The sequence below is a fragment of the Ambystoma mexicanum genome, chromosome 2q, assembly GCF_040938575.1.
Source record: "Ambystoma mexicanum isolate Mex_15411 chromosome 2q, UKY_AmexF1_1, whole genome shotgun sequence".
Taxonomy (NCBI): domain Eukaryota; kingdom Metazoa; phylum Chordata; class Amphibia; order Caudata; family Ambystomatidae; genus Ambystoma; species Ambystoma mexicanum.
In genome coordinates, this window is record NC_090924.1 from 1,469,733,689 (window position 1) to 1,469,746,964 (window position 13,276).

The window sequence follows — 13,276 nt, forward strand, 5'->3', positions numbered from 1 at the left end:
ATGCATGGCTATCGACCAGGGAAGGAGCTGCTACAGCCATCCATACCCTCCTTAGTAAATCCAATGCATGGCTATCGACCAGGGAAAGAGCTGCTATGGCCATCCATGCCATCCTGAGTAAATCCAATGCATGGCTATCCACCAGGGAAAGAGCTGCTACAGCCATCCATGGCATCCTGAGTAAATCCAATGCATGGCGACACAGACCATTCTGATAGGAGACAAATGTTTCAGTACTGTTGTGAATCCTGTAGACCTCGAGGGCAACATGTTCAGGTGCAGATTTGGGATTCTTTTAATGGAATCCTGTTCCCATGTTTGGAAGAGATGGTCCCGGGGATGCTGGGTTCTCTAATCACAATCAACGTGAAAAATAAAGCTATAATTAATCTCCTGAATAAGAAGGCACGTGGTCTGGATGACCGATCACTCGATTTCTACAAAGCATACAGTGATCTACTCCAGTGTGTATCCAAAGCCTTTGATGCCAGGTCCCATCTTAACTCTAGGTCAGAGGTCAACATTCAATTACTATTAGTACCCGGTAAACCCTCTTAGTCTCATGCCAAAGTTATTGCTGCCAGCATTTCCCACGTCGAATCCACTCTGACTCATCCAGTCTTGTGTTAGGTCGTCCACGCAAATTAATCATCTTTTTAACATGTTGGTGTTATTGGACCTCCTCCCAGCATGCAGTGTTTAGATGCTGAACATATCGTTTGACTCCGATTTTGAAAATATTGCAAGAAAGTGGTAGGGTCAAACATGATCAGATGGATTACATTGTTGTGTAGTGCCCCCAAGGCTGGCAGGGTAGCACAGTGAGATATTTCCCTCAGATGTGCGCTGCCCAGAGGCACTCGCCTGGGCTGCCCACTCTCCCCTATATTTTGGAATTAACCATAGTTACTGTGGCCAAAGCATTATAAATGGGGAATACAGATATCAAGTTGTTTGTTTTTAATGTCATTGTTGCCAGACTAAATGGTCCTGTATATCCCGTATCCTCATGCTTATCTCTAGTGACTGTCAATATCCAAAGATACCAGCAGGTTTCTAGATTATCCTTCAACTGGAATAAGTCTGAACTATATCCTTTAACAGCTGGGGTCTGGCCGCCTCCATTGCTGTCTGACTTTACATGGAGCCCTAAAGGATTACAGATTTCAGGTCTCACACTCCTTGATATATAGCAAGTTCATTTGTCACGACCTTACAATGGCTGGAACGCAAAGTGGACTTTTGGGCGTGACATCTGCTTACATCAGGTCGAGCCGCCATTGTTAAAATGATAGTGCTCCTAAAATGTTTGAATCTCTTCCAAGCAATAAGTATTAATTTGTCCACTTGGTTTTTATTAAACTAGCACAAGCAAACAAACAGCCTAGGCTGAGATGGGATCTTCTGGAAAGGCCAAATTCTGGGGGATCCTGCCTGTTCTGGTCCGTTTCCATCTGTTATGTGATCACACAGACTCTATTTTCTATGTGTTTGATGAAATGTGTTGATGCACATTCTCGCCTCTTCATTTATCACCTTCTTGCTTGCCCTAATAATCCAGCTGCCTCAATCACTGGGGGAATTAAGTCCTCTCCAGTATACCCAGTGAATGTGGAAGAAAATAGAAGCATTTTGAATGATTATGACTTGTTCTCGATCAAGTTGCATTGTAGCATGGTGAAGACATTATCCAACTTCCATGTCATATGGGTTTTAGGAGAAGCAGGAACTTGGACATGACATGATCTCTTGGTTGATGGGGAATTCTCTTTTGCTAGTGGACAAACAACGTCCAAATCCTTGTTGCTATCGCACCACTGCAGAATGATGTCGGCTCTGAAGGAACATTGGCCTGAGTTTCCCAGAACATCTTGCACCCAACAAAGGGAAGATGCAGTGCTGGGGTCTCACGTCACCATGGACTCATATCTACATTACAATCACATGCATATACAGGATTCTGTGGAGTGTCCATGTTGAATGTCAGCCTGTGTGCTTCTTTATGTATTTAGCGTGTACAAATCTTTAGCCAATATGGATACGATCACTCATTATCCTCTTCATATGTTGATAAAGCCTGACCCAGGCATGCCCTTGAGTGATTAGGCGTCTACCTGCCATACTTGTGCTCTTTGGTTCACCCCACCCTCTGAGAAGAACACACAAGGACACACCTTGATGATATAATCATTGATAGGCACTCATGGGAGGAGGGGGTGTCTCTTACAACAGATACAGCTAGTTTACTCCACCCTCTGAGAAGAATACACAAGCACACACCTTGATGATATATATTTTTCATTTTTATTTGTATTTAATTGTACATAGTTCATAACAGAACACTTACAATCATAATTATAAAATCAGTAAACAACTTCTTAATAGGTATCTAATAACAATAAAAATACAATACAATAATATTATCTATTTACAATAAAATATCACGTCATATTCATATTCGCAGATACACACACACATGCATCTGAAAGGGCAGTCACACAGTTTCTTCTTTTCAGGCTATCCTCATGCACCCACTGTACCCCTTTACTGAACTGCCAGTCTAAACCTCATTTACTTAATAACGGCTGCATCCTTTACCAGACCCCAAATAAGGCCAAAAGAACTTTCATGGATTCTGTGTTTAATGATTATATCTTGATGATCTAATCATTGGTAGCCCCACATGGGAGGATCTCTTGCACCAGGTGCAGCTAATTTACTCCGACCTCTGAGACGCATGTACAAGCCGTACCTGATGATCTAATCATCGGTAGCCCCACATGGGTTGGATGTATGCATTAGGGAATGGTGGCCTTTGACCTTGGATGCACCTGCCTCTCTCCCTTTGCTGCCTGTACGATAGTTACAGGGTCTTATGTGAGTGACAGAGCCAAAGCCTCATGGAAAATATGGAGTGTGGAACAAGCTTCTCGTATAATCTCTTTGTTAGGGAGGGCTTCAAATTCCCTGCAAGGAGTATATGGAAGATGTGTGAGGTGTGTTTTGGTTAACAATGATTGGCTGGTAAGGTAGCTCTATGCTAAAAGCTTGCCTTAGATATTTCTGTACAGCCTGCAGGACACAGATCCAGGCACAGTCAAGTCAGGTGTTCGTACTTTGTGGTTGATAAATTGAGTACTGTATGAACCCATAACTCCTATTGATAAAGCGCTTAGAAGCAGGATGGATCTAGAAAGAAGTGAGGGAAAATGCTGACATTATTATGTTCAGATGTGATTAGTAGTTGCAACTTCATGTCTTAGAAAGGACATTTCACAGATTTAAAGGAACGTATGAGGGGCACTGTGGAATCCCATAGTATATAGATCATGACTGGATCTCATGGGGGGTGAGGGCCATTCCAATGAGTGTAGAACAGTTGTAAGACTTCTGTTAGCATTCCCAAAGGCCATACAAATTAGGTGGTGAATTCAAGGTTACGAGGGATCATTTTGAGTCTCAAAAGAACAATTGCAGGGTGCATGGAGCACTTGTGACCCACATCACAATGCCATGATTATCTGGAATATTCAGAGATATGATCTTGGATTTGAAGAGTCACGTGTGACGGGCACTTGAAACTGGCGGTAATAACTGAGAATCGACTCATGTATTATTTTCTTTTTGGTTAAGAAATGCTCACTGTGGGCCTCATTTCAAAGTGTATTATGAGTCATCTGGAGTGTATTGTGTCTCTTCCTCTTTCTTGAGAGGTGGGCCATTTGCACATCCCTTTCTGCGTGCACTGTAAATACTGACACGCTCCATCCAGAAAATATGGAATCCTATAACATCGATGCCAGCAGCAAGTCTTGAATCCCTATAGATTCCACCTGTTTGTCCACCTGTAGGAGCCATGTGGAATCCATAGGGGTAGGTGGTAATGCTGAATCGTGTGCATGCACACTGCTGCAAGCATTACCTCTCCACTTGCATCAGGAGTGTGACAAGCTTGTGGAACTAAGGAGAGTGCACATTTCGGTGCCTTTTTCTCAACGCATGCACAAAGCAATCCAAAAATAGTGAGAGTCCAAAGTTTAAAATAAGCCTGCTTGTATGATAATACGCTGGCTGTTCAAAAATAAAGGAAGAAAACACATTTGGATTGCAAAAGTACCCTTGTGGAATGATGCTATGTTTAAATAGGGTTCTTGTTCATTAATCAGCTGGGTCATATCATCAAGTACTACCAGAGGTCTCTAGTCTTTGTTTGTTTCCCCATTAGGTACTGTTTGGTGTTCTGCTCAGGCCTCAGGATAATGATGTAGCACTTGGGGATGAAGATACAGCCCAGGAGCCCAGCACTGGAACTCAGGATGGCAAATATCTCCATGGCAACCATGTACCTACCCTTTGTGTTCATGTACGCTGGGATGAAGGCGATCCAGACACTGCAGAACACCAGCATGCTGAAGGTGATAAGCTGGGCCTCGTTAAAACTATCTGGTAACTTTCTCGCAATGGAGGCAACAGCAAAGCTCAGAAGAGCCAGCACTCCCATATAGCCAACCACAGAATAGAACCCAATGACGGAGCCTTCGTTGCACTGTAAGATCATCTTCCCAGTCTCTGATGTGGTGTCAATGTCTGGGAACGGGGCAGCGTGAATGAGCCACATGGTGCAGATCAACACCTGCACCAGCGTGCAGAGAAGCAGCAGACAGCTTGACACACGGGTGCCCACCCACTTCCTGAACTTGCTGCCGGGCTTTGTGGCTTTAAAGGCGATGATGAGGGTGATGGTCTTTCCAAGAACAGAAGATACAGCAATTGTGAAGATGATGCCGAAGGATGTTTGTCGGAGGAGGCAGGATGCCTTTGAAGGACGTCCAATAACCAGAAGAGAGCAGAGGAAGCACAGCATGAGGGAGAGGAGGAGAGTGTAGCTGAGATCCCGGTTATTGGCTTTAACAAGGGGGGTGTTGCGATATTTTATAAAGATTCCCAGCACACCAGCAGTGAGGATGAAGAAGAAACTTGCAATGGAAGATAAGACCACACCCAGAGGATCTTCATAGGCCAGAAACTCTGTGATCCGTGGAATGCAGGCATCTCGTCTCTCATTGGACCACTGGTCTCGTGGGCACGGTATGCAGTTTGCCATATCTACATAGAAAATAATATAGTTCAGTGTCACAAAAGCTTATTAAAATGAAGAGTAAGGTAAACAGGAAGAGAACAAGTGCTGAAATAGAAAACAATTAAGATGTTCTCTGACAGTCTGGCAAGGAAATCCCATAAAAAGCTTAGACTTGGAATCTTGTCACTGCCTGTAAATATGTGTCCATAGATAGTGCCTGACTCCAGCATGCTCAGAGCCTCGAGAGAGAACCGTGTTACTATTATACCTCACTCCAGCATGCTCAGAGCTAGGAGAGACCCACACTGTATTATTATACCTAACTCCAGCATGCTCAGAGCCTCGAAAGCGAACCACGTTACTAGTATACCCGACTCCAGCATGCTCAGAGCTAGGAGAGAGTACCACTTTACTATTATACTTCACTCCAGCATGCTCAGAGCCACGAGAGAGAACCATGTTACTATTATACCTAACTCCAGAATGCTCAGAGCAAGGAGAGACTCACCCCTTATTATTATACCCAATTCCAGCATGTTCAGAGCCAGGAGAGAGAACCATATTACTATTTACCTGACTCTAGCATGCTCTGAGCCACATGAGAGAACCATGTTACTATTATACCTGACTTCAGCATGTTCAGAGCTAGGAGAGACCCACACGTTTTTATTATACCTGGCTCCAGCATGCTCAGAGCCACATGAGAGAACCAAATTACTCGTATACCCAATACCAGCATGTTCAGATCCACGAGAGAGAACCATATTACTATTTTACCTGACTCCAGCATGCTCAGAGCTAGGAGAGAGAACCACATAACTATTATACCTGACTCCAGCATGGGCAGAGCTACGTGAGAAAACCATATTACTCTTATATCCTATTCCAGCATGATCAGAGCCACGTGAGAGAATCACGTTACTATTATACCTGACTCCAGCATGCTCAGAGCTAGGTGAGAGACCCACATTACTATTATACCAGATTCGAGCATGCTCAGAGCTAGGAGAGAGACCCATGTTACTATAATACCTGACTCCAGCATGCTCAGAGCCTCGAGAGAGAACCATGTTACTATTATACCTGACTCCAGCATGCTCAGAGCTAGGAGAGACCCACACCGTATTATTATACCTAACTCCAGCATGCTCAGAGCCTCGAGAGCGAACCATGTTACTAGTATACCCGACTCCAGCATGCTCAGAGCTAGGAGAGAGTACCACTTTACTATTATACTTCACTCCAGCATGCTCAGAGCCACGAGAGAGAACCATGTTACTATTATACCTGACTCCAGAATGCTCAGAGCAAGGAGAGACCCACCCCTTATTATTATACCCAATTCCAGCATGTTCAGAGCCAGGAGAGAGAACCATATTACTATTTACCTGACTCTAGCATGCTCTGAGCCACATGAGAGAACCATGTTACTATTATACCTGACTTCAGCATGTTCAGAGCTAGGAGAGACCCACACGTTATTATTATACCTGGCTCCAGCATGCTCAGAGCCACATGAGAGAACCACATTACTCTTATACCCAATTCCAGCATGTTCAGATCAACGTGAAAGAACCACGTTACTATTATACCTGTCTCCAGCATGCTCAGAGCTAGGTGAGAGACCCACATTACTATTATACCGGATTCGAGCATGCTCAGAGCTAGGAGAGAGACCCATGTTACTATTTTACCTGACTCCAGCATGATCAGAGCTAAGAGAGAGACCTATGTTACTATTGTACCTGAATCCAGCATGATCAGAGCTAAGAGAGAGACCTACGTTACTATTTTACCTGACTCCAGCATGATCAGAGCTAAGAGAGAGACCTACGTTACTATAATACCTGAATACAGCATGCTCAGAGCTAAGAGAGAGACCCACATTACTATTTTACCTGACTCCAGCATGATCAGAGCTAAGAGAGAGACCTATGTTACTATTGTACCTGACTCCAGCATGATCAGAGCTAAGAGAGAGACCTACGTTACTATTTTACCTGACTCCAGCATGATCAGAGCTAAGAGAGAGACCTACGTTACTATTGTACCTGACTGCAGCATGATCAGAGCTAAGAGAGAGACCTACGTTACTATTTTACCTGACTCCAGCATGATCAGAGCTAAGAGAGAGACCTACGTTACTATTGTACCTGACTGCAGCATGATCAGAGCTAAGAGAGAGACCCACGTTACTATGTTACCTGACTCCAGCATGATCAGAGCCAAGAGAGAAACCCACGTTACTATTTTACCTGACTCCAACATGCTCAGAGCTAGGAGAGAGACCCAAGTTACTATTATGATAGTGAAGTTGTGGAGGTGAACTCACTTTCTTTATTTTAAACTGAAGTTTGGGTCTGGTTACTTAGATGTAATTAATGGCGTACAGGTGCTCCCTGTTGATGCTACCAGTATTAGAAACATGCTGCAAAGGGTGGTCCCTTGAAATTCAACAGGGAACAAACAAGGGCACACAATTTTGCAAAATAATTGTAAATAATCAATATATTTGAATGATTTCAAACCAATTTTCTTTTTCAAAAAGTAATTTTTTATCAATATAAAACAAATTTGATTTAATAATTAGACATGTACTTATCCAGTTTACAAAAACAACATATCATCAGTACATATTATTTTGTGCAATTCGCACACTTTTGTCAAAAATCCATATCACATTGCAAAAACATCATTTTTATTCAGTTCACATATGTATCAACATTGTAAGTCTTTTGATAATTTTTTGATTTATCCAAATATCTTGATAGGAGTAGATTGTAGTATACACTGATAGCACTCAGGGCAACATCTCCTATCTCTACACTACCCCGTTTGGCCCTTCCTGACCCTTCTTCAGGTTTAGATATCGGATTTTTCTAGGGGTAAGGAATAAAATAATTTCTGTATTAAATTGAATGGAGCTTATTCATTCTTGAAATAATACCGAGGCGTAAGTAAGTGAAGGATGAGCTTTATGTCACGGCCCCCGGAGGCAAGGGCTGCCAGCTGGGAAGTGTCATAAGGCGTTCCGTCATGGAACCTGGGCGGAAAAGCATTCTCCATTCCGGGTGGAACGGAGTGATGCATTAACATTATAACATCTCCTTACCTATGGGAAAGCGAGGGGCGGAGAGTGGGGAAAAGAACAAGGAAAAGTCGGGTGGGAGGATTGGCTGCGGGAAATTAACATAAGTTGACATTATAGTCAATAGTAGATGAAATCGTTGCTGAAGTTCCGGATGGTATTGCGATTCCTTTTCGACAGACTCCTGACGGATCTTTCTTCATCGTGGTGACAGTGTTTGTGGTTTTTTGTATGCTTGAGGTAGTGTGTCTCCTCAGGAATGGGTTCATTTCTTGACCTTAAGCCATCATATGAGTCTGTGGATGTACTGGGTTTGTATGTGTCGTTGTTTGTTCCCTTCACATTCTCCTTTGACCAAGTGTGATTGTAATTGTTTTTGGAAGTGCTCGGTCTGCCGGTGTCATTGGTTATTTTCACGAGATCATCGTGGGACCATCTCTTTCCATTGTCCAATGTGGCGGATTTGTCGTGGCACTGTATGACTTTTTGTGGAGATCTGAATTTGGATTCGCCCTTGAGTGTTTTCTTGGGTTCTCTGACACAGACCCAGTCTCCTTCCTGAAGGAGCATCTGTTTTACTCCATTGTTGTGGTCGTAGTAAGTGTTGTACTTCTTTTGCTTTTTCTTTATAGTTTTATGGATTTGTTCCATATCCACTTTTGGTTCCATGCTCATCCTTGCCTCACCGGTTTCTAAGAAGATCCATGCTGGTCTCAGTTGATTAGTTGCGGTTCTGCCTCGCATCAAGGTGAAGGGCTCTGAGTTAGTGGTGGAGTGCGGCGTTGTTCTATATGCGTGCAAGGCCTCCTTGAGGGTTTCTCTCCATGGCATGGCATTGGCTGACAACATTGGCAAACAACACTTTTTATCAGTCTGTTCATTCTTTCCACCAACCCGTTGGACATTGGGTGGTAGAGTGATGTAGTGATGTGGTTGATGGATTTTTTATCAAGGAATTCTTGGAATTCTGACGAAGTGAACTGGGACCCGTTGTCTGAGACTATGTCTCTGAGGTCACCTTCCCTGTTAAATATTTCAGTTAGGAAGTCAATGACCTTCTTCGTAGTTGCGCTGGTTTCCACCACACCCCATTCGGTCCATTTGGAGGTGTAATCAACAATTACAATGAATTACTAGCTGAATTAGATCAATTTAACAAAAGTGGGTATGATGTTCTGATCTTCAGTGATGGACTGAAGGTTCCTCCTGATAGTGAAATAAAAGAGATGTCTAGACCTCTATATCCCGGTGGATCTTTTCAAAAAAGGGGTCCAGAGAGTGTACCGGAACAGGAAACAAGTTGGAGATGGCTGGCACTGAGTCTACGAGACTCGATCTCCAAACTTCAATCACTCAAACAACACTATTAGGGACTGAAAACATCCTTTCACTGATTTGTTGGAACTCCCGAGAGCATTCCTATCTTCCTTCTTCCATCGAATTGGGCTGTAAATTAAAGTCTAAACACATAATCTGCATCCAGGAGTCCTGGATGACGTCTATGGAACAATTTGATGGTTTTGAATGTGTACATCTTCTTGCCACAAAAGGCTTAGTGGGTCGCCCCTCTGGTGGTATTATCACCGCAATCAAGCTCAATTGTGGGATGGTGGTAAAAGAACTGTATAGAGAGCCCCCTTTTGCTTTGGGTACTTTAATAGAAATCCAAAACAACCCATTGGTGCCATACATTTTAGTATGGAATGTCTACTGGACTCCTGGATTTGATTTGTATGCTCTGTTGTTGAAAATTGAGATAACTGTGGAGAATTGTGTGGTACGCTACCCTGGGGTCAAAATTATGTTAATAGTTGACTTAAATACAAACATGAAATCCCTGATGTCTGACCCTAAGGGAACTCTCACAGTGCCCTCCAATGTCTCAATAGATGGCCAGTTTAGAGGTGTGTCAAATTTTTGTGCATCAGACAAGAAATTTGATCATAAGCTGTGGAATTGGTTTTTTAAATCATGGGGTCTGAGATCTGTGCATCAACAGCAAAGGTGTGATGCAGACTATATAACCTGGTTTGCGGGGAATAAGGTCTCAGCAATTGATTACATTTATATTTCGGAAGCGTTATTTAATTCAATAGTGCACTTTGAAATTTGCAGGACGGTAATGAGTGATCATGGTATGCTTGAGCTTCACTTGTATGTTGTGAGAGGAGTGGAAGATCAAGTCAGGATGCCTAGTGATCTGGAGCCAAATCCTAGGGGGAAGAGAATTATTTGGCATGAGGGAAATGTTGAAGCATGTAACAGGCTGTTTAGAAATGTTTTTTCCAGGTCATCATTTGAAGACAACTGTGAGAGCTTCTCGCATGTAAATGTAGGACAGCATCTAAAACATTTAATAGAGGAATCGGTGAAAAGACCTCGGAATACAAATGTAACCAAGTCACATGCTCATAAATATGACACAACAGTGAGGCAAGCTAGAATTATACTCCGCAGATTATTAAGGAAATTAAAACTTTTGCAAATCCCAGCCGCCTCCAAAGTAGAAGGGGGGAGATATTTGAAACAACAATATAAAAACTGGTTGCGGGGATACAAGTACAAATTATATCAGGCAGACAATGAAGAGATGCTGGGGGCTTTAACACACAATTCAGCACGCCAATTTTGGAGACTGATTTATAGATCGCTGTTACTGAACCAGGATTGTACTCTTAATCCTATAAACGAACAGATCTGGGCAAACCACATAACTAATCTGTATGCAAAAAGAGATCAGGACACAGGTCTGGTAAAATCCTTAAATAGTCTCCAATGGAAATGTAGTTTCTCATATAGGGAAATAAGGAGGAGAATGACTTTATCTAGCCCTTCCAGGGCGGCGGGCCCTAATGGTATATCCAATCAATTGTTGAAAGGGGATCCGGACATGTGGGCCAAGGCATTGGAAATCTTGTTTAGGGATTTTGAGCGATCTAAATCCATTCCCCAAACGTGGAACATGTCTTTCATAGTGCCCATATACAAGCAGGGGGACAGATTGCTTCCATCGAATTACAGACCCATCGCACTTTTAGACGCAGATTCGAAAATCGTCGCTAGCCTTGTACTGCAGCAAATTGAAGCTTGGATCTCTGGAAACAACATTCTATGCTCGAACCAATTCGGCTTCAGGAAAAAGTGTGGTACAGTGGCTGGGGGACTTCTTATAAATTTACTACAAGAGATGGGTTGGAAAAAGGGTTCCTTACCAGTTTACTTGGCCAGTATGGACCTCTCATTAGCGTTTGATTGCGTGAATCGTGGACATCTATGGACAAAACTCCAGAGCTTGGGTATGCCATTAGAGATTCTAGCAATCCTAATTCATCTCCATGAAGGATCCTGTGTCCGGATCAGACTAAATAATGATGGCCTCCTGTCTGCCCCAATAAAAACCTTTAACGGCTTAAGACAGGGATGCATTTTTGCTCCCACTCTATATAATTTGTACACCACAGATATAGGTCCATGTTTGGAAAAGGCTGCATTAGTACAACCTGCAGTTGAAGGAAAATAAATGAGTTGGTCCTCGTATGCGGACGATTATTTACTATTTGACAGGACCCAGGTGGGCTTACAACGTTTGCTAACTGCTTTTCTTACTTATATGACAGAAAATGGTCTAGCGGTGAATGCTTTGAAATCAAGCGTTGTATGCTTCACTCAACATAGAAAATATTGTAAAAAAACCTGGTTTTTAGACAAACAGAAGCTGGAAATTAAACACAGTATAATTTATTTGGGCTTGTTCGTAAATGATACACCTGAGAGAGCACTTACCTTTAATCATTATATGATGAAAGCTAAAGTCTGTTCCCTCCAAATGCGAATAGTAGATCAAATGTTTGGGGCTTTTTCATCCTTACTGCTACTGAAATACTACAAACTTAAAACTATTCCGAAAATCACTTATGGCATTGAATTCTCTTTTATTCAGGGTAAAATGAACTTAAATAAATTGGAGTCGTTTCTGCTACGGAAAATGGTATGGTGCATTCCTAATTGTGTGCCCCTACCAGCTATAAGATACGAATTTGGATTACAGTCTTTAAAAAGCATTAACGAATGGAAATGCTTGATGTTATTCCGAAATATCGTAAGCAACAATGGAGACACCCTATATAATGCTATGTCCACTTTACTGATCAAAGGCATAACAAAATCTGTTTTCATGGAAAAACTGGTAGAAATATGTAAAAAGCTACTGGAGAAAGTATGCGCTACCGTGAGCTCTCTTCTCCTCAATCCAAAAAAGGTTAAATTACTGCTAAGAAATTGTGATTGGGGCACCACTGTGGAGAAACTTAGTCAGTATAAATTGTATGGTCATATGGTATCATTTTATAAGGGCGCGGACGTTCCGGAAGCGTATCTCTACTCATTCCCTCAGAAAGCATGGAGAAACTTCTTCATGAGATTCCGTTTTAATGTGCTTTCAACAGGAGAAATTATGCTAATTAGAACCAAGGGGGCAGAGGCTGTAGCGGCTTGCAGATTCTGCAGAATAGTTGATATTAGTGAGTCACTAAGGCATCTTTTAATTGATTGTCCCGCGTTGCTACAGGAAAGGCAACGATATTTTAATCGTTTTGTGTTTGACACCTCAAAAGTTGACCTCGAATTACTCTGGAAACGTATGCTGCTTGATAACAAAATTCCTCTGCAATTGGCGGTTGTTCATTTCCTAAAGTTGGTATGTAATTTGGCATAAGGTTGAGTCAAATACAAACTTGTTTTATAGCATAAGGAAACCTTTTTTCTATTATTTATGCAAATGTGATGAAATGTTATGAACTGTTATTTCGTTCAAATTTGGAATGTAAATGGGTATAAGATTGAACTAAATGCAGACCAGTTTTAAGTATTTGATAAACGCAATAGGGGATTGTTCTGGTTAATTCATTCCCTTTTTTTTATCCTTCTTTTCTCTTTTTTTCTCTCTTCCTCTTTGTGATTGTGAATGTGAATGTGAATGTAAATGTGACAATGTAATGAATTGCTATCTTGTGAAATGATTCTTTTATTTGCCTGTGTATTGATTTGTAAAGGTTTATCTGAAACTCTACACAAATAAAAAATAAATAAATTACAATGATGAATATTTT

The 13,276-nt window shown here is 42.0% G+C and overlaps 1 protein-coding gene across 1 annotated transcript in view; it reads right to left on the reverse strand.

Annotated features, from left to right (window-relative positions):
• Positions 1-4,186: 4,186 nt before the first annotated feature.
• Positions 4,187-13,276, reverse strand: part of LOC138568896 (vomeronasal type-2 receptor 26-like) — a 287,522-nt gene continuing 278,432 nt past the window's right edge. Inside the window, exon 3 of the mRNA XM_069646676.1 lies at positions 4,187-5,106. Within this exon, the coding sequence (XP_069502777.1) occupies positions 4,187-5,106 (920 nt within the window). The remainder of the gene's footprint in view (positions 5,107-13,276) is intronic.